This window comes from Ostrinia furnacalis, unplaced genomic scaffold (assembly GCF_004193835.3).
Source record: "Ostrinia furnacalis isolate ACB-3 unplaced genomic scaffold, ASM419383v2 OfSCF0433, whole genome shotgun sequence".
Taxonomy (NCBI): Eukaryota; Metazoa; Arthropoda; class Insecta; order Lepidoptera; family Crambidae; genus Ostrinia; species Ostrinia furnacalis.
In genome coordinates this window covers 81,719-106,456 of record NW_021130672.1, presented here as the reverse complement: position 1 = coordinate 106,456, position 24,738 = coordinate 81,719, and the positions used below count along the sequence as shown (strand labels likewise).

At 40.6% G+C, this 24,738-nt stretch overlaps 3 protein-coding genes across 3 annotated transcripts; 1 reads left to right on the top strand and 2 right to left on the bottom strand.

Moving 5' to 3' along the window:
• Positions 1 to 26: 26 nt before the first annotated feature.
• On the bottom strand, positions 27 to 21,101 carry LOC114364692 (ATP-dependent helicase brm). Its single transcript, XM_028320935.1, has 27 exons — positions 20,403 to 21,101; positions 16,360 to 16,925; positions 15,981 to 16,281; positions 15,807 to 15,893; positions 15,609 to 15,709; positions 15,193 to 15,521; positions 14,976 to 15,114; positions 14,712 to 14,886; positions 14,518 to 14,625; positions 14,319 to 14,439; positions 14,024 to 14,159; positions 12,448 to 12,529; positions 12,206 to 12,363; positions 11,506 to 11,683; positions 10,665 to 10,907; positions 9,858 to 10,024; positions 9,187 to 9,375; positions 8,442 to 8,600; positions 7,725 to 7,896; positions 6,779 to 6,888; positions 6,551 to 6,671; positions 6,263 to 6,448; positions 5,680 to 5,876; positions 1,935 to 2,063; positions 1,672 to 1,798; positions 1,373 to 1,553; positions 27 to 1,281 (listed from the first exon to the last, which is right to left on the bottom strand). Exons 1-27 carry the CDS (start codon positions 20,874 to 20,876, stop codon positions 1,142 to 1,144), a joined length of 5,076 nt encoding a protein of 1,691 aa, XP_028176736.1. The 5' UTR covers positions 20,877 to 21,101; the 3' UTR covers positions 27 to 1,141.
• Positions 21,102 to 21,433: 332 nt separating this feature from the next.
• On the top strand, positions 21,434 to 22,440 carry LOC114364684 (DNA repair protein XRCC2). Its single transcript, XM_028320924.1, has one exon. It carries the CDS (start codon positions 21,571 to 21,573, stop codon positions 22,354 to 22,356), a length of 786 nt encoding a protein of 261 aa, XP_028176725.1. The 5' UTR covers positions 21,434 to 21,570; the 3' UTR covers positions 22,357 to 22,440.
• Positions 22,441 to 22,499: 59 nt separating this feature from the next.
• por (Protein-serine O-palmitoleoyltransferase por) lies at positions 22,500 to 24,421 on the bottom strand. Its single transcript, XM_028320894.1, has one exon. The coding sequence runs from the start codon at positions 24,232 to 24,234 to the stop codon at positions 22,912 to 22,914; it is 1,323 nt and encodes a 440-aa protein (XP_028176695.1). The 5' UTR covers positions 24,235 to 24,421; the 3' UTR covers positions 22,500 to 22,911.
• Between the last annotated feature and the right edge of the window lie 317 nt (positions 24,422 to 24,738).

Below are 24,738 nucleotides of genomic sequence, written 5' to 3'. Positions count from 1 at the left end.
CAACAACTGACGCACTTTATCTTAAAACCTTTTTTAGGCCAAAATAATTGAGAAAATATTCGGATTATAAATAATTACATTTAAAATTATAAATTTCTAACCCTTTTCCTGCGGCAAACCGTTTTGTGAGTTAGTAGTAGGACACAAACTGCAGTCATGATAACTCGTTTGAATAAATCGTTAACTAGCAACACCAATCAAGCCATAAATGGTTTATTAGACTGTCGGAAGTTTGAGACACGGTAAAATCGCGCCGTATGTGGTGGACGGATAATTTTAAACAGTTATCGTTCACCAGAACTAGGATAAGCACATTCTTCAGGATGAGTAAACACGCCAGCCACAGCAAAAGGGTTTAGCTGCTGAGCAATATCATGGGTACTAAGTTTCTAATAGGTACTCAATTATATGGAGGGGGCGCGTCAATTGTTGTCCATAGAATAGGTAAACAATTAGCAGGAAATATCTGAATTAGAAGAAAAATATTATCAAAATTAGACTAAGAACACCGCCAGCAGATTATCTTAGAAGAACAAGAAAGTGTAGGTAAAAATATGTTTTGAATAACTATAATAGTTTTTAATTTATATATTTTTATATTATTTTCAAACCTTTTACCTAATTCGGGTACTTTTGGCGAAGTGAGAATAAAATGCTCGCGATGTTACTAGCGCTCTGCTAATTAGTCACCTAGAAAATTCCCTAATAATATGAAAAGGTCAAATACACATAATAACTACATACATTAATAGTCGATATTATAAAAATGATTCAAGTTTTGTCATAATTAGCCATTTGAATTAAGAGATTAAGTATGTACCTATAACATTAATAATCATCTTAAAATTGCCAATGCATTCAGATGCGGTAAGTTCTCAGTACATTTCTATAAAGTAAAACAAAAAAAATGTGTAAGGATGAATTCTTCTTTTTAATTTCATAGACATGTGCACATTCGTAGTGAAAATATAAAATATGTCGAGTAATTAATTAAATAATGGCTTAAAAATTATAACTATGTCCAAAGATAAAATGGATGGGATTAATTACTATATGATGTACCTATTGGTATTTTATATACCTACTAAAATATACTATCATTTATACTTGCAGTAGCCTTGACCACTACTTAGCAGGGAGTTTAATCCTCCTCATAGTCTTCATCGTCTGAAATGTATTTGCGCTGTTTGCGCTTCCGTCCAGGTGTGCCCTTACTTTTCCCCTTCAATTTTATTTTCATTTTGACAGAGCGATTTGATTCACCGTCGGATTCTTCTTCCTCTGTTAACGAAGTAAATAACAATAAAATGAACACACACTTTTTAACCGACTTCTTAAAATACTATGTTAGTAGAAAATGTACAATATTTACCTTTATCATTATCGTCAGAGTCATCCGAATTCTGACCCGCTTCATAACGCCGTCGCACTTCGATAAATACGTTGCGCAGACGCACCGAATCTTCGTAAATAAGTGAGGCCTCTTCATTATATATCTGGGCATTTGCGCAAAGCGTGAAAAAGTCACGTTCTAAATCCGAGATATCGTTGTACTGAAAAGAAAGAAAAATATTTTATCAACATTATTCCATTCCATGAGTTATCCGTTTGACACGAAGCGTCCGCCAGCGACCCGCGCGTTTCCAAAGACCTGAAATTAAAGCAACTTACTTTGCCTTCTTCAATTCTGTTCATGATCTTCTTGATGTCCAAAGGTTTTTTGATGACATCGTAATAATCTGGAAGCTCACGGCGTGATGGTAGCTTCATAAACGGTTCGGAGAGTACTCGGCCCCCTCTGAAATTATGCAAAGTAGGTATTTTGAATAAACAGGCTTTTATGCATGTTCTTATGATGAAATAAAAATAATAATCTCAAAAGGTTTTAAATTTCTCGGCGTATGTTTCTATATTAAGAAATGTTCTTTACTTACTCGTCAGCATAATCTATAACTTTCTTCATAATATTTTTGAGGCGTTTCTTCAATTGATTGATCTCAGTTTTGCTCTTCTTTTTAGATGAACTAGCTATTTCCTCGTCATCAGAATCTTCTTGGTTACGACTGTAAAAAAACATATTTCTTGAATTATGTAACATACAACGTGTCCCAAAATTCAACGATAAGCCGGCAGCACAGGGCGGACATAGTCATGGGTACTTTAGGAAAAATAAGAAAAAAAATCTATCTTAATTATTTTTCAAGTTACACAATAAATAATGAAATTCGTCGAAAATTGACACCCCTTATGATATTTTACATTACCACGGCCACAATTTTTCAAGTACTTCTGTTTTTTTGTTTGCATCGGCAACCTAAGTAGTGCTGCTGTCCACCCCAATCCTTAAAACCCCCAGAATCCTTGCAATTTTTACACAAAAGTTAATCAAAATATGATATTTCTTTAAAATTTTGAACGATTTTTACTTTCACTCAACTTTGACTCGTCGTTTTGTAAAAAAAAAGTATGAACACTACTGCGGCAAGTTTTTTATAAAGTTGACTCAACTATCCAAGATTCCAAAATGGTATAATACTCTAAGAAAACTAGTCGCAAAAAAGATAAGCGTACCATTTTTACAAGCACTTCGCTTGTTAGTTAGTATGGGATAAATCTTGCAACTGAATTTAAAACCAGTTGTCCTCAACCAATTGAGCTGAAATTTGGTATACTTATGTAAGTACGATGACAATGCAATATTATGGTATCATTGAGCTGGATGGAGTCTGGAGGTGGCCATAGGAACTTCTAAACGAAACGGCAGAATTTCATCTAGTTTAGGTTCGTTGGATTTGTCTTTTCGTGCACTTTAGTGCTAGATGATGTCCAGAGTGCTGATGATTAAGTCAAGAGGTGGCCAGGAGCTGGCCATAGGAACTCCTAAACGAAACAGCGGAAGCTTATCGAATTTGGGTTCGTTGGATTTGTCTTCCCGGGCACTTAGGCCATGAGATTGAGAAACAACTAAAAAGTTTAAAATAAAGTTATAATCACGCATGGAATTTATTCCTCTTTTTTTCTGTTTGCGCTACAAGCTTTCGAAATTATTTGAATCTTGCATACAATTATTTTTATCGTTAAATTCTTTCTTAAAATTTGGCATTCATGCTTGTTTTAAAAAAAGTTTTTTTTTTTATAACTTTATTTTACACTTTTTAGTTGTTTCTCAATTTTATGGTCCAAGTGCTCGGGAAGTCAAATCCAACGAATCTTAATTTGATAAGCTTCCGCCATTTCGTTTAGGAGTTCCTTTGGCCAGCTCCTGGCCACCTCTTGACTCATTATCAGGATCCTGGATATCATCTAGCACTAAAGTGCTCGAAAAGACAAATCCAACGAACCCAAACTAGATGCGATTCCGCCGTTTCGTTTTGAAGTTCCTATGGTCACCTCCAGACTCCATCCAGCTCAATGGTACCATAATAATGCATCGTCATGGTACTTACATAATGTAACCAAATTTCAGCTCAATCGGTTGAGGAGAACTGGTCTTAAATTCAGTTGCAAGATTTGTCCCACACTAACTAACAAGCGAAGTGCTTGTAAAAATGGTACGCATATCTTTTTTGCGACTAGTTTTCTTAGAGTATTATACCATTTTGGAATCTTGGATAGTTGCGTCAACTTTATAAAAAAACTTGCCGCAGTAGTGTTCATACTTTTTTTTTACAAAACGACGAGTCAAAGTGGAGTGAAAGTAAAAATCGTTCAAAATTTTAAGGAAATATCATATTTTGATTAACTTTTGTGTAAAAACTGCAAGGATTCTGGGGGTTTTAAGAATTGGAATGGACAGCAGCACTATTTAAGTTGCCGATACAAACAAAAAAACAGAAATATTTAAAAAATAGTGGTCGTGGTAATGTAAAATATCATAAGGGGTGTCAATTTTCGAAGAATTTCATAATTTATTATGTAACTTAAAAAATAATTAAGATAGATTTTTTTCCTTATTTTTCCTAAAGTAGTCATGACTATGTCCATCCTGCGGCGCCGGTTTATCCTTGAATTTTGGGACACGTTGTATATGTATATTTAAGTATAAAAACTCATAAAGGAAAAAGTATTCGTAATGGTCGGTAACGTCGGTAGCATTTTCATGAGCAACCTTAATCGCTAAGTGAGAAGCCACATGGTGCGGCGCCGCACCGCAAACATTTTGCTACATCACTACACATGTGGTATACGACACCGTCTCGCTCAATCGAAGTGCGGTGTGCGTGTGGTGCGGCGCCGGAACGCACTGTCTGGCATATCATTGATTTTTATATGCAGGACGCCGCAGCGACATCGCTCCGGCGCCGCGCCGCGACCACACCGCACCGTGTGTGAGAAGCCACAGTGCGGTGCTGATTAATATTTCAGAAAATAATCAGTGCGGGCGCCCTCGCCTGCATTGCATAGGCCACCACCACCATCGGACGGGAACAGCTGTGTGCTCCTAGCTGCACCCGTCGCCCCCCGTCCTGGGGGGCCTGTAGGGCCCGCCGTGTAGGCGGACAATCGCCGGGACGCCGGGAGGGACTGTGGTAGTGAAGGCTTTGTCCGGAATCCCACAGTCCCTTCCCACTTAAGGCGAATGACGGAGCACCGGGGTCTTTTAGTGGATATGCCTTGTCCTTCTGACTTGGTGAGCCTTACATAACCTACCCTGTCCCCGTAGGGTAGGTATGCAATTCAATGCATTTTTCCCCGGAAAAAAAGGGTGTAACTTTATTAATAAGGGGGTTAAAGTTTAAACAACCAACACTAAACTAATTCTAAGCCGTTCGCAATATAGAAGGTATTGTGATTTGAGATGCAACCCAAGTTGGGTTGGGTTACGCAACTTGCTTCTCTGAAGGTGGTAAAAGGCTAAGGCTGGTTTTAGTGTCACGCGGACCGTCCGGTGTGGACCCGCTCCGCACGGCCAATCTGTATGAACTTCTAGGGAGCGTTTTAGAGTAATGCAATCCGGAGGAACCGCTCCGCTCACTAGCAGTTCATACAGAACGGCTGTGCGGAGCGATCCGCACTGACAGTCCGCGTGACATTAAAACCAGCCTAACAGTTTCTGTCGCTACGTGCGCGCACCTCCGTACATCTCCATGGACTTGGCGACTTGATTGGCTTGACTTGCATGACGAAACAATCACGGCGACAAAAGTCACCAGTGCACGCGCGCCAGTTTATGTAAGTGTTAGCCTAGGCGCAGACCACCAACTTTTAGTCGGCCGATAGTTGGGCCCCATTTTAATTTGTATGAAAATCAAATCGGTGTAACGAGCGTACTTCCATACATGCCCATAGTGATCAACTGCCTGACTAAACTATCTGTCGACGAAAAATCGGTAGTCTACGCCTAGGCTTATGGCGCATTTTCATTAATCGATAACTCGTTCGGTATACAGCATGCGGGGACTCCCCGCATGCGAGACAACGACCAATGAAAGTTGCAAGTCGATACGCGTTCGGTACAACGCCTACGGGGATTCCCCGCATGCATTATACCGACCGTGCTATCGACCAATGAAATTCATCATTCAGATTTTGTGACGCGCCATGCCTGTTTCTATTTTTTAGTAAACTTCGCACCCAGATTGCGGGCCCTGTGGCATGCGTTCCAGAAATCTCCCGCACGCCGCATGCGGACCCTTATCGACTAGTGAAATTGCGCCATTACTGAAAGTGTCCGCTTACCGGCGCTTGCGTCCCTTCTTGCGCTTCTTATCGAGCACCTCATCGTCGTCGTCCTCCTCCTCCTCCTCGTCGAACTCGTCGTCGATGGCCTTCAGCCACTCCTTCTCCGTGAGCGAGTCCGTATAGTCCACCTCCTTGCGCTGGCGCGAGCCGCGCCCAAGCGACTCGTCTTCGTCCATGTAGTTCCAACCCTGGCCCTGATGAACAAAATAGGTGAATAATGTGAACATTGTGCATGTTCGTATGTCAAGATGGGATATCGTATACAGCTGATGATGGGATGGGAAAGGCAAGTTGATACCGCACATTTTGATCATAATGATGTATGATAATCGGTATCATCGGGTATTTTATTAACATAATATGATCACAAAAAATACAAATATTGCGGAAAGTGTCATAAAAATCGGAAAATAAACTGGTTATAGAATTCTAGCAATCTGTCTTTAGCATGAGGTACAGTTAGCGTAATAGTTCGTGACATCCAAAGCAGTCAAAAATATTTTCAGCGTTTTTGGTCACGAGCTATGTGACGCTGACTGTACCTTGATTGAAGATATGGAGTAGAGGTAGATATTCCTACCTTATTGCACACAACTTCGTCGTCGTTCTTCACCAGCCAGTCCGGCAGCTCGGACTCCTCGATGAGCCGAGACTGGGTCTCGGTCTTCTTGCGCTCTATATCTATCTTCTTGAAGATCTCCAGTTCTTCTTCAGAGCGCGCAATCATCTCATTGATCAAATCGTCATCGGGGAGTTCGTTTTCCTCCTGTAAATAATTACAAAATTATTGTATTTTAAAAGACTAATAACTAAAATGCATTTAATGGTACTTGCACAAGATCTGTGGAGTTTTTCTTTATAGCTTTACCTCTTCATCATCTCCGTCTTGATGAAGGATACTCTGCAAGAACTGTTGCCGCTCAGAGCCCGTTGACTTTTGATCAAACATACCAGCTTGAATAACTTTTTCGTCCATGTTCAATTTGTATCTATAAAAAGAAATGTATATTAGAACCATTTAGATGGAAGAGTTAATAAGACATTATTTTGAACTTTATTGCGTTGTGTTAAGGTTTAAACGCAATAAAAAACTTACCTGGCCGCCGCCAAAATTCTCTCTTCGACGGAGTTGACTGTCATAAGTCGCAGCACGCGCACCTCGTTACGTTGCCCGATACGATGAGCACGATCTTGCGCTTGCAGATCCTGCGCAAAAACCAACGTTAGCACGGTTGTATGTAATAGGTGTCAATACTGTATCTAGTTTTAGTAAAAAAAATACGAAAGGAGTTTACTACCACAAAACAGGTGATGTTCTGAAACAAAAATATGTACACCATAGTTTGATGTACTGTCCAGCCTTAGTGCAGAAAAACTCCGTATTTGCAATGCTTTGAAGAAGAAGAAGCCAGTGGGTATGCCCACTGGCCGACGGGGATGGTCAGTGGATTATGTGGGACTCTCTCCGCCAGAAGGGCGTGCCCTACCCACTAAAATCCGACGGTGTCCTCCGGGATCATTGAAACGGTGCCGCGAAACAATCCTAAAATTGGACATTCGTCGGCGGTTACGTTGCACTGAACCACTAAGGCTTGAAAGTTCAAGTAATTCCCCATCTTATACATCTAAATCTATAAATAGATGATCGGCCTCTCCGAAGGGATCCCGGTCACATCTCCAAGCAGGTTCTGGATTGGAACCCCCAAGGAAAACGCAAACGCGGTCGCCCCAAGCAAACTTGGCGGCGCACTGTAGCAGTCGAGGTGATGCAAATCGGCAAGACCTGGAGCGAGATCTAACGCGAAGCTCAAGACCGAACGCGATGGAGGACTGTTGTGGACGCCCTCTGCCCGATCTACGGGACATAGGACCTTAAGTCAAGTATCAGTAGAACAATCCAGTTTAGAGGACCAAATCCTTTCATCACTTTCCATCAGGTGAGTTGCAGGTTGCAGGCCAAGAGCTTTTTCGATGTGGATTTTAAAAAATGCTCATTGTTACGTGTTTGTCAAGCCAAGTGCCAGCCAAGGCTAGGATCTCACCTGATGCGGGTTCCAGTCGGAGTCGAAGATGATGACGGTGTCTGCGCTCTGAAGGTTGAGGCCGAGCCCGCCGGCGCGCGTGGACAGCAGGAACATGAAGTAGTCCGAGTCCGCCACGTTGAACTTCTTCAGCAACTCGCCTCGGTCCTCCGCTTTCGTCATACCGTCCAGTCTGGAAACGATGACGTATGTAGTCTTTTGTTTTGTAAACGTATTCGAATAAGAATAACTTGGTGGTAATCTTGTTTCAGCCTAGGCGCAGACCATCGATTTTTAGTTGGCCGATAGTCGAGCCCGATTCTAATTTGTATGAAGAATCGGCCGATACCAAATCGGTGTAGTGTGCGCACTTTCAAACATCTCCGTCTACGCCCAACCCAATTATCGTTCAACAAAAAATCGGTGGTCTGCGCCTTAGGATATGCGATGCCATTGTTCCCGAGGCATCCCGTCATGGCGTCAGCTAAACACTGGTCGGTTAAAAAGTAAATTAGAAAAGTGATCTTTTCTTATCTCGCCAATAGCAGAATGAGATAACGCGGAGCTTTTAGTTGCGCATGGTGCGGTTGCCTCGTCAAGGACTCTCACATAATCTGCTATGCAGCTGAAACTACAGGAATGCAAATGCAAAAAGGATTTAGACTGACGTTTTCTCGGTAACTTTCCTATAAACGCACATTTTTATAATTTTGATATGGCGCATGTTTCAATACGTACCTCAAGTACTGGAAACCTCTCCAGGAGAGATAGTCCTCCATGATGGTCATGCACTGCGTCATCTGACAGAAGACCAGCACCCTGTGTCCCGTCCGCTTCAGTTTGGGCAAGATACGGTCCAATAGCTCAAACTTCCCAGACACTCTGTATAGATCAGGCCTGAAAACAAAGTTATTATTAGTTGACTGTATTTCAGACTGTTTACTGGTTGAAAAAAAACCTAGTTCCTTAACTCAAATGTGGGAGCGCAAAACACAAAATGAATCTGTTAGCCGACATTAAGCGATAACTATTATTCACTCACTTTAAATTGTATTTACATGAAAAAAATTCAACGACCACCAGACAGGTTTAGAAGCCATGTCACGTGATAGTAATACCGACGGCCCGTCTGTCTCTAGCACTCATATCGGAATGTTAGCGTAATGAGGTCTATCGTATTTGCGCTTACGAAAGACTATCGTATAATAAGAGAGCACTCAAATTCGAATCATAAGGTTATGAGAGTTATCATATTTGCGCTGATTAGTCAAGCCTTGATCACACGTACCGAGAAAACGGGCGAGACAGTGCTCTCGGCCGAGTACTCGGTGCGTATGTTCATACATCTACTACTACGAGAGCACTGTCTCGCCCATTTTCTCGGTACGTGTGATCAAGGCTTTAGCGCCACTGGCGAGTGCAGTGAATCAAGAGCTTCAATAGTAGTTGACAACTCAGAATGTGAGCGTTTGTAAACGCTTACCCAGTGACGACGCCGCCGCCCGTGCCGACGTGGTCGCAGAACTTCTCCTCGATGTGGTGGAACATGAAGGGGTGGTTGCAGAGCTTGCGCAGCTGCACGATGGTGTTCATGAGCGCCTTCGCGCCGCCCTTGCCCTTGTTGCCCTTCTCCGAGCCGTCCGTCAGCAGCACGCCCTTGGACTGCATGTGCCTGGGGAGAGTATGCTTTGAGATGCTTGTTAATGGTGAGGCTGAAGGCCATCACGTTGTTTTTAAGCGAGCCGTCGAGCCGTTTGAAAAACAAAGTGTGCACAGGCCCTTAAAAGGTACGTTCAAACTAGACAATAAACTTCGAGAAAAGCATCAGACTTGTGTAATACTCATTATTATAATATGCCTGTGTAGAATATTATAATAGCATGTGAAGTAATTTCTCGGTATCATTAGAAGGGCAAAACATTAACATTTAATTCATGCATTCTGCTTGATACACCCAAATATGGATCGGATTGATCGCCACATTTAACGACCTTGAATGACGAGGGATACTGAAACCTTACAAAAAAACAATACATGGTAAAAACAGACCAGATAGATCATCTCTTCAAAGATGTTTTTCCAGCTGTAACTTAGTAGTAAAAGCGCTTTATAAAATCATATTTGTAGAAAATAAATGACTTTTAGCTGTCTTACTTGTAAAGCACTCGTTGCAGGCCGCTCATGTCGCACTTGATGATGTATTCGACCTTGTCTGGCAGCTGGCTCTCCACTTCTTTCTTGAGTCGCCGCAGCAGGAAAGGCCGCAGCACTTTGTGCAGACGACGGATGATCAGGATGGTTTCTTCTTCGTTCAGTTCCACCTGGAACCAGCGGGTAAGTCAGATTTGCTATGCTAAACTAATATGAGGCATTAAGCATTAGCATTTAAGAACTCTTCAGATGTATAGACGACGGCACATCAAACTAAACATTGCCTGCCAGTGGCCTCGTTTTTACTTGTAACAAAAATGTAGTCTGATGTTCTGTACTTCTGTAAGCAGTGGCGGACTAAGCCCGTCAGAGGCCCGGGGCGACAAAGCTAAAGAGCTTAACTAGGGCCCCTCAGCTTAACTGGGGGCCCCGGGACCATCGGCCTGAAGCAGCGCGATTAGGGACTTGACCTCGGGGGCCTTGACATTTTTAGTCTTGTGGGTGCCTTTGTAGGTAATGGAGCAGGAAAAGCAACTTATTCCAAACAAGAGGCACAAAGCAGGAAGTTGAGCAGCGCCCACAGCTCGGGCAGCTTGTTCTGCAGCGGCGTGCCCGTCAGAACTTGTTCCTGGCAAGAGACACAGTACCTTCTCGCCGGTGGTGGCGAAGGGCGCGTTGAACCACTGCTCGAAGGTGGAGCAGCTCTTGAAGATGGAGGGCAGCAGGAAGTTGAGCAGCGCCCACAGCTCGGGCAGCTTGTTCTGCAGCGGCGTGCCCGTCAGAACTTGTTCCTGGCAAGAGACACAGTACCTTCTCGCCGGTGGTGGCGAAGGGCGCGTTGAACCACTGCTCGAAGGTGGAGCAGCTCTTGAAGATGGAGGGCAGCAGGAAGTTGAGCAGCGCCCACAGCTCGGGCAGCTTGTTCTGCAGCGGCGTGCCCGTCAGCAGCAGGCGGTGCGGCGCCACGTAGTGCGTGTTCAGCACCTGCGTCAGCTTGCAGTGGTGGTTCTTCATGCGGTGGCCCTCGTCGATGATCATGTACTTCCATTGGACCTGGGAATCATTTAACAATTGGTAAATTATGCGTATTTGCGCTGACTAGTTGGTTACACAAGCCAAGAGTGGCAGCAATGAAACACGTGGGAATAATCCAGCAACTCCCACCCACTAGTATCAGAATTTTACGATTAGGGGTTTACGCTAAAACTTGCGCGGGTGCACGCAACGTCAGAGTCAAAAAATCGTATGAGCTCAGTATGGCGCGGACGCGCGCGGCGGGGAACGGGCACACGGCGCGAGCGCCAGCAAATTGTACCAGCGGTGCAACTAAAGTGTAAGGGCCAGTTTCCACCAAGGCGGAACGGAGAAAAAAAAAACAATTTGAATAACCAATCATAATGAAATCCAACCGAACAAAGAACATAACGAAAACCGGGCCAATAGCGTGTCGGACGGTCGGAACGGGTTCTCACTCCGCACAGCTGCGCAAGTTGTAGCCTTATGGTACCGTCAGCGTCAAATACATACTTCGTGACATCCAAAGTTGCCAAAAACGCCTTCATTAGAATGGAATAAGGTCGTGTTGTCAACTTTTTGGTCACTTTGGGTGTCACGAACTATTTGACGCTGAGTGTACGGTAGTGGCACTCACCTTGGCCAGCACCGCCTTGTCCTTGATGACGTACTCGTAGGTGGTGAGCAGCACGTTGAACTTGGTGGAGCGCATCTGCGTCTGCACGAGGCGGCGCGAGCCCGGCGAGCCCTTGTACGACACCACGGCCACCGTCGGCGCCCACTTCTCGAACTCCAGCACCCAGTTGGACAGCGTACTGGTGGGAAATGTTACATTAATAAAAACATACAAGAAAACTTAAGGGCGGTTTCACATTGATACAGAAAAGTAAATAGAAAATCGAATGAGAAATAGAATCTAGTGCGTAAACTACCATACAAACAATTCTACGACTACTCTGGGATGTATTTTCACGGAATTGGATTGGATATAGTGCTAAACCGCTCTAATCCTTTACAGACAGAGAAGGCAGGTATTTTTCATTGTTTTTCAACTGACAATATTATAAAGTTGTAATACGGTGACTACAGTTTATATCACTGTCCTAGAAGATCATCATCATTAGTAAATTGAAGCTGAATCGAATCTCATGCGTAACGTGCTCTCTACAAGAAAAGGTATGATCTATAAACCACAATCTTTGTCAGAGAATTACTAGAAACAGAGTTCATAGTTTACTAAAATACCAATCGCAACAGAAAACCACATGAAAATGACTATTAATATGCACCTTATCTAGTGTCATAAAAGAAGTTAGTTTAAGATTTTCGACACTTACCTCAAAGGAACGATTATGAGGAATGGCCCGTTTACTTTCTTCTTCTCCATGAGATACGTGACCAATGCAATCGTTTGGATGGTTTTACCTAGACCCATCTCATCAGCCAGGATCCCATTGAGATTGTTGTTGAACAACGACACCAGCCATTCAAGGCCCTAGTACAATAAAAGTATATTTAAGTATTACTACTTGAACCGTGATTTTATACAAAACGAAATACTATTTATGTGTTTTATTACCTTGATTTGATACTCCTTTAGGTTGCCATTCACCATGATACTTGCTTGTTCTGTCACCGACTCGTGTACTGTGTGAGCAATACTGAAATAAAAAAATCATTTGATTCATCAAGTGAAAAATCATGTTGTGTACACACATTTAGCATTTAGCTTTTTAAAGAAAAGAAAAAAGACCATAATGTACAGCAGCACGTAAAGCTAAATAGTGTAGAATCTACGTAGCTGTTATACGAGGGCTGCACTAAAAGTATCGGGAATGGAATAGTTCCACTGTTCCAGTCATATTAAAATCTATTTAATTGCAAACTCCAGGGTTTTAAAAATCGTATACCATTTATTTATTTAAAAAAAGATTCTCGGTCGTATCACAAGGTCTTGTCAAACTTGTTTAGTCGTTGAGAAAATGGAATTGACTCGAGAAAATTCAAGAGCGATGATTTATTATGACTTTTGAAGTGGTTTAACACAAAAACAGTGTGTTGACCGGATGATTTCTGCATTTGGTAATGAAGCCCCATCCAAAACCACAATTTATCGCTGGTTTCCTGAATTTCAACGTGGACGTGTCAAGCTCAGTGATGATCCCCGTCAAGGTCGTCCAAAAACTGCAGTCACCTAAGAAAACGTTGATGCTGTGCGTAAGCTGATTGAAGAAGATCGACATGTGATATACCGCGAAATTCAGGCAACTTTAGACATTGGCATGAGTCAAATACAAATAATCTTGCATGAACAATTAGGTGTAAAAAAGTTGTTTTCCCGATGGATACCGCATTCGCTCTGTGAAGAGCAAAAAGCGGCTCGCGTTACTTGGTGCGTCAGAACTCTCGGGAGATTACATGCAGGATCCTCAAATGCTGTATACAACATCGTATCAGGTGACGAATCATGGATATACGCGTACGAACCCGAAACAAAAAACCAGTCACGAGTTTGGGTGTTCGAAAATGAATTAAAGCCAACAAAAATTTTTCGTTCACGGAGTGTTGCAAAAAAATGGTGGCCACGTTTGTCTCCAAAACCAGCCATGTTGCGACTATTCCTCTTGGGGGACAAAGAACGGTTAATGCAGATTAGTATGCTAGCATTTGTTTGCCACAGGTCGTTTCTGAACTCCGTAAAGAGAACTGCAACCGCCGCATCATCCTCCATCACGACAATGCGAGTTCTCACACCGCGCACTGAACAAAAGAGTTTTTAGAGCAAGAAAACATTGAATTATTAGTCCATCCGCCGTACAGCCCCGACCTAAGCCCTAATGATTTCTATACATTCCCTAAAATTAAGAATAAATTGCGTGGTCAGAGATTTTCATCACCTGAAGAAGCTGTGGAAGCCTACAAAACGGCCATTTTGGAGACCCAAACTTCCGAATGCAATGGTTGCTTCAATGATTGGTTTCGTGTATGGAAAAATGTGTCAATGTTCGCGGTGAATACTTTAAAAAGCAATAAATACATTTTTAAATAGTAACGTTGTTTCACTTCCTTGATTCCCGAAATTTTCAGTGCCGCCCTCGTATGAGCTATTTTGCAACGTAAATGTATAGTCCGATGTGCTGTTATCTGTATTTTACCTGTAATAAGTTTGTTCCTCCGTCTTGTACTCGTCGTCCTCCACCTTGGCCTTCTTGATCATGTCCCGCGCCTTCTCTTCCTCTGTCTTTTCTCTGTCGGACTTTTCGTCTTTCTTGTCCCTCCTTTCTTTCCTTTCTGCAATTTCAAAATCGTATTAGAAATTACTATGATTCAATGCAAATGATGAAGAAAGTTGAAATGCATGCAATAAATATTGTATTTGTTTGCAAAAAAAAAAAAGACTTTAGACATTAAAAGTAAGTTAGTAATCACTAAATATACTAAAATACTTACCATCATCATCCTGACTATCATCGCCAGAGTCCTCAGAATCGGAGAGGACTTCCCACCCTGGATGGGTTTCCATCCAATCTTTAAGTTGAGACAGCAATGGCGCATCTTCGCCTTTGAGAATCTAAAATTGTTTTATAGTGATTTAGAACTATAAATCGATCTAGTGAAATAAATACAAAGTTGTATCAAAATAATATACCTCGCCTGTTTTGGGATCCATGACGCTAACGCGAGAGTCAGATGTTTGGGAGCTATCATCCATGGCGTCGATCTCGCCGCCTTCCAGAAGCTTCTTCTTTCGTGACTTCTAAATAAATTAAAATGATACATAAATATAGAGAACCAAGAAAGAAAATTCTCTAATCTTCTTCATTAAGAAAAATAATCTCTTACCCTCTTCCTTCGTTCCTCCTCGACTTGTTTCTTTCGTTGCTCCTGCTTGTGTTGCTTGACCATCTCCGTGAGGCTGGCGATGTATTCGTCTGTCTGAGACAGCAGGAACGCTAAACGTTTGTCTTTCTTCTGATCGATAAGTTTTCTGTAACCTTCTTCGTCCTCCGCCATCAAACTGTATGGGAAAGAAAGACGTTTCATTAAAACTAGTAAGAATAAATAAATAATAATTATACTAACTCGTATAGAGTAAGTATCACTCACCGACGCATACGCTCCTTTTCTATACGCTCTTGTTCCTTCTTCTGTTCGCGCTCGGCGTTGGCGTGGTAGTTCATTATGGACTTGTTCATACGTGACAGCTTCGCAATGTTGTTCCTGTGATATTCCTTGAAGTCCTTGGCTGAAATAGATCGCACCATTGAAATTAAGATCATAATAAGGCAGTCAAAGAAAAAAAAACGTTTTTAAGGTATCTTACCATGTTGTAAGACAGTCTGAAGGAATTCTTGATGTTTCTGTCGGCGTTTCCTTTCGGCTTCCAGTTTCTGTTGCTTTTCTAACTTCTCGGTGGCACGCGCTTCACGCAAGCCTTGTCTCTTAGTGCGTTTATAAGCTTTGATGTTTACAGCCGTCTCTAAGGTTGTGTCTCGGCGAACTTGGCCCAGAATTTCAGCGCGCAACTGCTTTTGGAAATTTAATACGCGTAGGGCTCTCAACTCAATTTGAGCTTGCAGCCTCAAATCATCAGATATACTCGCAGGGAGGTTGGAAAGTAATTCGATGCGATGAGCGATACGAGCTGCAATCCTGCATGAAAATTAGTGGATTCATTTTATTATGTCCTGTATTTAGACTTGCTAATTGTAAAATTGAATTAGAACTCTAGAAGCTCACCTGTTTTCTCGTTCGTTTAATATTTGGAGAGGATCTAATCCCACCGGCTTAGGAATGCTAGTTATACGATTCTGCTTAGCTCCAGGCATGGGTCCTCCAGGCTGTAAAGGTAGAATAAACCATCGTTTTATACATAGTCAAAATTTTCAAATGAATAAGAATAGTATCAAATTATATTATCATTTATTTATCTATCACCTGTTGTTGATTGGGTAAGCCAGGTGCTCCAGGGCCGGGAGGCCTTAACGGAGCGGGCCCTCGTAGAGGAGGCGCTCCACCCATCGGCTGCCAGAAAGAGAATGGCTAATTTAGTAAAAAAATCAAAGAAAGAATTAAAACGATGAGGTGTCAATTTTGAAACTTCATAGTTACCGGATTGACGAGAGGTGGAGTGGGTTGCGTGGGCGGCGCCATTTGCCCCGTCATAGGTAAGGGGGTGGGCGGGGCGCCCCCGCCGCCGCGGGCCGCGTCGCCCGCCGCGCCGCCGCCCGCCTTGCCGGCCGGGCCCGCGCCCGCGCTGGGCGGCCCCTGCCCCTCGCCGTAGGGCGGCTGCGCCGGCGGCGTCGGGCACTCCGGGGGCGCCTCGCCCGTCCTCTTGCCGGACGCCATCATCGCCACTTGCTGCGATATGGGCTGATTGCGAGCGAGATTTCGGTACGCTGATATTTGAGCCCTGAAACGTAAATCGTCTCGTTATTATCGCTGATCTAATTTACCAATGTTATGAACGCTCCAACTAATATCGACTCACTTCAGTTGACAGAGCTGATTGTTCGAGAAGAGACCCTTGTTGGGATCTTGCGCGTTATTGGTGCGAGCGCGCAACGCGAGCAGCTGCGAGTATCTCGGGTCCTCCTGTAAACCTTTCTCTTCCATCGAGTCGATGGTGCGTTGGATCGCATTCAAATTGTCTTGACCGGGAGCTGCCAAGGATCCTTGCATGGGCGACGAAGCGGATGGCGCGCCGTTGGCGGAGGACGTGACCGGCGGCGGAGCTTGGCCGTGGGGCGGAGTCTGGGCGGCGGGCGGGTGCTGCGGCGCGCCGGGCTGCGGCTGCCCCGGCGCCGGCTGGCCCGCGGGCAGCGCCGGCGCGCCCGCGGCGGGCGGCGGGTGCCCGTAGGCCGGCCCGGCCCCGTGCGGCGGGCCCTGGCCCGGCATCATCGCGTGGTGCGGCGGCATGTGCCCCGGCGCCGTGGGCGGCATTCCCTGAGGGTGGACGCCGTGCGGCGGGGGACCCGACAGCGGCAACGGTCCGCCGGGAGGTCCTTGAGGCCCGTTGCCGGGTGGCGGGGGACCACCGCCCATGGAATGTGGAGGCTGCGAATTAATTAACTTGAATAATAAACTATTAAATCGATTAGGTCTGCTCAAATAAATGTCATTCCAATTTTACAAAATGTTATGTTCTATTAAAACTAAAAAATCATGACCTTACTGAAATAAAATTGTCAGTTGAAATTAAACATTCCTATTTGAATATGGCAATAGTAGAACTAACAATATTCTATTTATTAATTACAGAAACTACGGAAACTATTTTTAAGAATTACAACAAATTCTATGAGGTCACTGCCTTTAATTTTCATGAACGATCTATTCTTTATAGTTTGCAAATGAACAATGACTCTGTAGTTTTCTTGAATGGTGTAACAAATGAAGCTGCAATACCGATGCACGTTATTGTGGACAAATGCTGTGTTAAACAGTTTGAACAACAACTTCAATATGAAGGAATTGAATACGTAATACATGATGATTTATTTACAAGGCAAGTTATTTCAGTATTATTTAATGACGATTTTAGAACATTGTTTATGAAAGCATTCTTCAATTAAAAATTGAACAGTTTGAACAACAACTTTAATATGAGGGAATTGAATACGTAATGCATGATGATTTCTACAAGGTAAGTTATTTCAGGATTATTTTATGATGATTTTTAGAACATAGTTTATGAAAGCATTCTTCCATTAAAGATATCTGGTTAGGGAAACCTAAATATGTATATTTATTATTTCATTGTTAACTCACACAGAGGAGGTCAATATTATCAAGGACAGAATAAATCATTAGTAGGGAATACCATTAAATTTTACAGTATGAGTGATGGATTCCTTAAATGGGAAGATATAGGAATGTGGATAAGCAGACAACAAAAATTGAATCCTTTATTGGAGAAAATAGTAATTTCTAATACATATGAGAAAAGAGAGCTGTTCATACTATCTATTGCCAAATGGAAAGAAAATCCTGCAGTAGTCATTGTTGGTGGGGAACAAGGAAAAGATTGGATGTCATCAGCAATCATTTTTAAAATTATTAACGACCTTCAGAGCAATAAAGATTTCATTGTTTTAATGGAGTATTACAATTTTTATTTTCTCCCCATTTTAAATCCAGATGGATATGCCTTTAGCATGGCCAAGGTATGTATTATTGTAGCCAAATATATGTTATGTATTGAGTAATATAATATTGCAGGGTTTTAAAAGAAAATAAATAATTTTTAGGATAGATTCTGGGACAAGAATAGAAAAGCATTTTTCCCAAAAAAGAAGTGTTATTCAGAATATTATTTAAATAAAGATATTGCAGTGGGAGTAAACATTGATAGAAATTGGTACTTTGGAACATCTTTAGGTTGTAAGTACATATTTGTTTATAAGTAATTTTTCAATAAAATTGCATTTGTTCTAAACCACTTATGAGGTGGAATGTTACATCCAACATGAAGTAGTTTCATCATTAATTTCAGTTGGAGATGGCAGTGAGTGCGACTCAATTTACATGGGTCATAAACCCCTATGTGAGGAAGAACCAAAAGCTCTGTCAGAATTTCTCAATAGTCATGCAACCAGCTTAATGGCATTTTTTAATTTGAAAGGTTTTGGTGGCAGACTCATAACTTTGCCATATTGTGATACTACTATGCAATCTTATAATCATGGAGTCTTGGTAAGATATTTGGGCAGTTTCTTGTAGTAGTTTTTGTCTAAAGTTAAAAGGTAAGCATAATCATGATTTTAATTCCACATAATATGATTAAAATATTAAGGTAGCGGACAGGCGCTTGATGCAGGCCACCACCAACTGGCCATTGTGGAAATCATTGGAAGAGGCCTATGTGATGATGATAATAATGATTAAAATACTACATTTTCGTTATCACAATTATTATCAAACCATACGGAACCTATTCAAGTAAATTAATTTAATACTTCACATATTAAAAAGAGGAATGTAATAACATCAGATAAATACATTTGTTGTATCAGATGGAGATAATTATGTCTGCATGTGAAAAGGTACATCAGAAGTATAATTCTACCTACTATCATGGCAGTACAGGCAGATTTTTTTGTAAGTACATTTCTTCTAATACAAAGAAATACATTAGACTAAATATCAGAAATCTAGATTATCTTTAAAATTTAGTGATTCAAAATGATTACTGTTTATATTTTTTTTTTGCAGACAATGTTTCAGGTAACAGTGCAGATTGGATCAAGAAACATTTTAATGTACCCATAGTTTCTACAATACATATGCAATATAAAGAAGAAAACTTTCCACAATCTGCACACATAGGATACTTAACACAGGAATTTATTACAATAATAAATGAGATTCTATTAATAAGTAAAGAGATCTATGGGCCATTGTTTAACCATCAGACAAGGCATACTAAAAATACTTACACATATCTAGCTCTAATGGTAGGAGCACATAAATTACTTAACCTTTAGCTGCCGACCTGGTCTAAACGCAGCACTTACGCCGATGTGGCGTCTGAGAGACGTAAAAATTTAAGTAATGAAATTACAAGTGTATTTGCATGCTACATTTTTCTATTTTATGCATTAAAAAGATTGTTATTTAAGGTAATTAAACTACAGGATTTCAAAAATATACACGTTATTTTTCAGGTAAAATCAACATTTATTCGAGAGGTCACGATTATTTGGCACTTAATTTTAAGGTCTTACTTTAGGTTTGTATTTCACTCAAATTAAATATTAAACAACGAATGAGTTTAAAATATGTTATCTTTTGTAAACAATTATCAAAATAAAACATAAATCTTACTTCTTAGTAACAATATAAAAAAAATGACAGCCCTTGAATATTTGGTACATTCACTACGTACGTTTGCAGTCACTGCATATTTTTACGCAGCAAGTAAGGTACATTTGTTTCTTAAATTTGCAGTAACAGTACTCGTTCGCCTTTTTAACCGTACGGGACAGATTGCACACGTCTTTCTAACACCTGGATCTGGATTTGGATATTTTTTTGGTGGTAGAGGCTCGGGCATATCGGCGGGTCCTAAAACTCGCTCGATAGGATTCTATCATTGTAAATGCGTAGTTTCATTTCTGGGAGGACTAATTCACGTACTAGCGAGGATAAAAATCGGCCACGACTGATCTCGCCCTTGTTTTAGCTTACGAAATTTTGTTACATAAACACCGTACTTACGTCTGTGAGACGTCGATCGCTTCGATACATGGACATATGAACTTACCGCGGACGCAAAGTCGACTGGGGGCTTGCGACGCGGAGTTAGGAAGGTAGCGGGAGAGACGACGCCGAAGGTGGCGTGATTTTAGAAAAATTTCAAAATGAAAATTTATTACGTCTGAGAGACGTATAGGTCGGTAGTTAAAGGTTAATAAGATTTCTATGCAAATAACTGATAAATAATTTTAATTAAAACTTGATGTTATTACATGTCTTTTTAATCCTAAATTCCATAAATAAACAGCAAAGAATTATAAGAATACTGATGCTTACCTGGCCTGGAGGTAGATGTCCAATTTGATGTTGCATGTAGCCATGTGGTGGGCCTTGCCCTGGCATATTGGGATGTGGTGCATTTCCTGGCATGTTAGGATGGCCATTGGGGCCAGGTGGATGAGCACCGGCAGGCATGGGGTGGCCCGAGGGACCTGACATATGAGGCCCAACCATGTGTGGAGGCATTTGATGTCCACTTGGAGGCATTCCAGGATGTTGTTGAGGTACTCCCGGAGGACCATTGGAATTAGATGCAATAGGATGTAAGGGAGCGCCGGAAGGAGACATATGATTCGGCATGGGCGGTTGACCAGGACCAGGCGGGTGAGACGGCGGTGGACCATTTACGTGTTGTTGGTTGTACGGACTGTGCGGTGACTGCGGCGGCGCTGGGCTCTGAGTAGGAGGCCCCATTGGACTGGGAGCCTGCGGCGGAGGCATAGGACTGCTTTGAGGAGACGGACTGGCCATCTTTGCAAAACAAATAGGTTTTTTAGAGCATCACTATCACTCGATATTCAGTTCTATTTTTCTGCTTGTATATGCTTTCTTAAGCAGGTAATATAAACGAATCACTTTTATTTGCAGCAACAATAATGGTATTTTTCCGTTTACCACACTAAATTGAAATAAATTGTTGCAATTTTCATGAAAACCGAAAGCCAAGCCATCGCTTTGTACGTCAAATATGACAGCTATCCACCATACTCTTTAGTCTATGGGCTACGCATTTACATTTGTGTTATATTATCTTTGGCATACGATTGAATTTCGTATCGTATTCGATTCAGTATCGTAAATAAAGTACGTATTAAAGCTTTCTTTCGTTTTCATAAAGAAGCAGTTGCGTTTTGTGTTCGTTTGAACTAGCTGTCAAAGTGACACCGCGATACGAGTTTGTGATTTTCGTTCGTCTAGTTGCACGCGTTGTAGTTCATTGTAGTTGAATGAAAATATCTGAAAATTTGGCTGTATAGTAGGTACAATAATGTCATTGCCTTTTCCTCAAAAATTAAAGAACTTCAACAGTGTCAAAACTGTCAAATTGAGCAGTTGTCAGAATTTTTTGAACAATTTGAAAATAGTAAACACAGAGCACGTAAATACCTACTTTGTTTGAAATATTATTTATTTCCTGACGCTAAAGGATTAAGATATTAACATAATGTCTACATCAACGTTGAAAGTAGAATCAGGAATTCAATTACTTGCAAGGCTGACTAAGAAACCCACAATTCAAAATTTTTACCCACCGTTGTTTCAATCTGATCCAAAGCCTAGAGAAGTTATTGAGATAACATTCAGTGAAGATGCCCCCCAATGCCTTCTTACCGATATAATTTGTACCAATTTATTACCTGCAAATTTTGGTGGTGCTGAAATGGGTCTTTTAATGTTTAATTGCAGTGGAAATTTTAGCTATGTCTCTCTCATGAGCAGAGTGCGAACGAAAATAATGGCTAATACAACATTTACTGGTGATAAAATTGATGACATTATAGAAGGATTGTTCAATAATTTGTTTGTTGTGGAGATTTATGACGCGACCCAATATTATACAACATTATACAACCTAGAAAATGTTTTAACTGCACATCCAAACATATCGATGATTATATTTGATACCATAACAGCATTTTATTGGTCAGAACAAGGTTACAAAATACAAAAAATGGATACCTATTTAAAGAGAGTTTTATCAAAAATTCAACACGTTACCAGAGAACATAATGTAATAGTCCTTTACACAAAACCAGAATATTTTAATTCACATAAAGATGTGTCAGACAATCAAGAACCCTGTTGTGAATTTCCTTGTCTGGAAGGAGTAAACTATAAGATAGGTGTATCATATGATAAGGATAATAATTATATGGCAAAAATAAAGTCATATAATATTCAACTAGAAAAGGGATTTTGTGTAACAGATGATGAAATAAGATGGATTTAACATTTTTTTTATTGCAATTAAAGAAAATTGTCCCTAGAATCCTTAGAATCCCTAGAATGGTTAAAATTGACACTATTTTTAACTCATGAAGATCAAACCTTACTGAATTCAACACTACTCAAAAACTTGTCTCTTCAGATCTGGGACCTGGAGAAATAATCTTAAACCTGACTAGAAGATTTCAAGTTATTACTCTTAACATTCATGAAAAATAAATTGCAAATGTATGTGTGTGTATCTTATGATGGGTGATTAAAATGAAAGATAAATGGTATATTAACAATTTATTGTACAGATTAGAATAAATAAGACTACTTAAATAAATTGGTTTAATAAAGATAAAAAATTTTATTCCTAGAATTAGAAGATGTTATAAAATTATGCCTAATGGAAATTTACAAAAATCTTAAAATACTGATGCAATCACAAATAAATGACACTATGGTACCATGTAAAAATAATACCTACATTCAAGGGAGATTAGTAAAATATCTTAAAAATCTTTAATACTTTACTGCAATTTTAAAAGTTGTTTTTGTGCATTCAATTAGGATATTACATCATTAGATAGATTACATACATAAAAAATGCAAATCCATGACTAAAGTAATTGAGATCCTCCCATTTGCTAATAGTATGATAATATGAATACCCAGACTCCTGAATCGAAAATGATGCCTCAAACATAACTCCAAGGTAAGCCAGGTGAATAATAGTAATAAATGAGAAAAGTGCATTTGTAATTACAGCTAGAAAACTATTTTTTTTGTTTTTGTGATCACACTGTTTTGCACAAGGATTAGCCAAACAACATACTTCTAATGCTGATGCTACTTTATTACGAAAATTGTATTCAATATATGAAAAAGTCCCTATACTGAGAAGCACTGCAGAGAACTGAAAGTTTAGACCATGGAGCAATGATGAAACAGCATAAGTGACAAATATAGCAGTGAATTGACCATAAGGTTGACAGGCCTTAAACACATAATTTTTTAACCATTGATGCATGGGAACATTCCAGTAAATTACAACCTGCACAAGTGATCTTGGTAACTCTATAAATAATGGCTTAGTCACTTGAAGTTCTGAATGACAATCATTTGTAAGGCCAAAACCAGCGCTAACCATAGAAACAATGGACATACTAGAAATAAAATAATGAGACATCCTGAATGCTTGAGCATCTCGATATGCAACCAACCACTTAGTTATATCATCATCAATGTACCAGGGAACAATACAATTGGATAAAACTAAAAAGAACATTGCCAAAAATAAATTGAAAAATATAATTTTAAACCACCTTCTGGTCAAAAATCTGACATCTAAATAATTATTATATGTATGGAAGGATATCCAAGGACCTAAAATACAATTTGCTGGGCACATTAAGTAACCTCCATATTCTACAGGATTCAACATTTGTTTAAACAAATTTCTATCCAATTCAATTGCAACTGAAATTATTTTCATTGCAGCAATCATTTGGATGCCTCTTATTTGTTGCCACATTTTAGGATTAACTACATACACTTCACATGCTAAGAGAAATGAGATTACTGCTAAGGAAATTATTAATCCACGCCATCGTTTAGTAATGCATGATAACAAAATTATTAAAAAATAAGAACCACTGGTTAGCCCTATAGTCCAGAAAGATGCCGGTCCGATGCTGTAGTACAGTAAAAAACTCCCGATTACTAAGGAAATACTATGTCGTACATTATGAGGCAGTGAGATTGTCTGGATTATGAAACGTAGTACTAAATTGGCAATTATCAGATCTTTAGCGAACCTGAGTCCCTCATACAACGTTGGTTCAGCGCACAATGAGATGTAAGTCCATGTGTTTTCGGTGTAGTCCTCATCTTCCATTTTGAGGATTAGACACAGTCTTCAATTAGTAAATTGTAGTGCCACTCATGTTCCAGATTTCTTTGATTGGTTGTAGTCGGCAAGCATGTTAATATCATTGAGTTTTTTCAATAAATGTCCCATTCCAATATTTCCAATCCAAAAATCAGCCAGCCAACCCCCTTTGTTATTCCTAAATGTCAAAGTTGTCAAAATAGACTGCGGTGCGGTCCGGTGTCCGGTCCAATCGATTTTAGTTGTTCCGAATTGATTATTTCCAATAAACAAGCTGCTTATAAGATCAAAAAGCCATGATAATATTGATGTGGGAATTATTTCTGCACTTGATATGAAAAGTTTTGAGTAATTAATTAAAATTTGCCCCAAAATAATTCATTTAAAATTATTTGGTCCAAGTTAATTTTTACTGTGGTATAGTTCCAAAATACTGGACTGTCCTGTCGATGACATTGACAGTGGGGCGCCACCGTCAATACCGGATCGCTCAGAGCCCCGATTACGGTA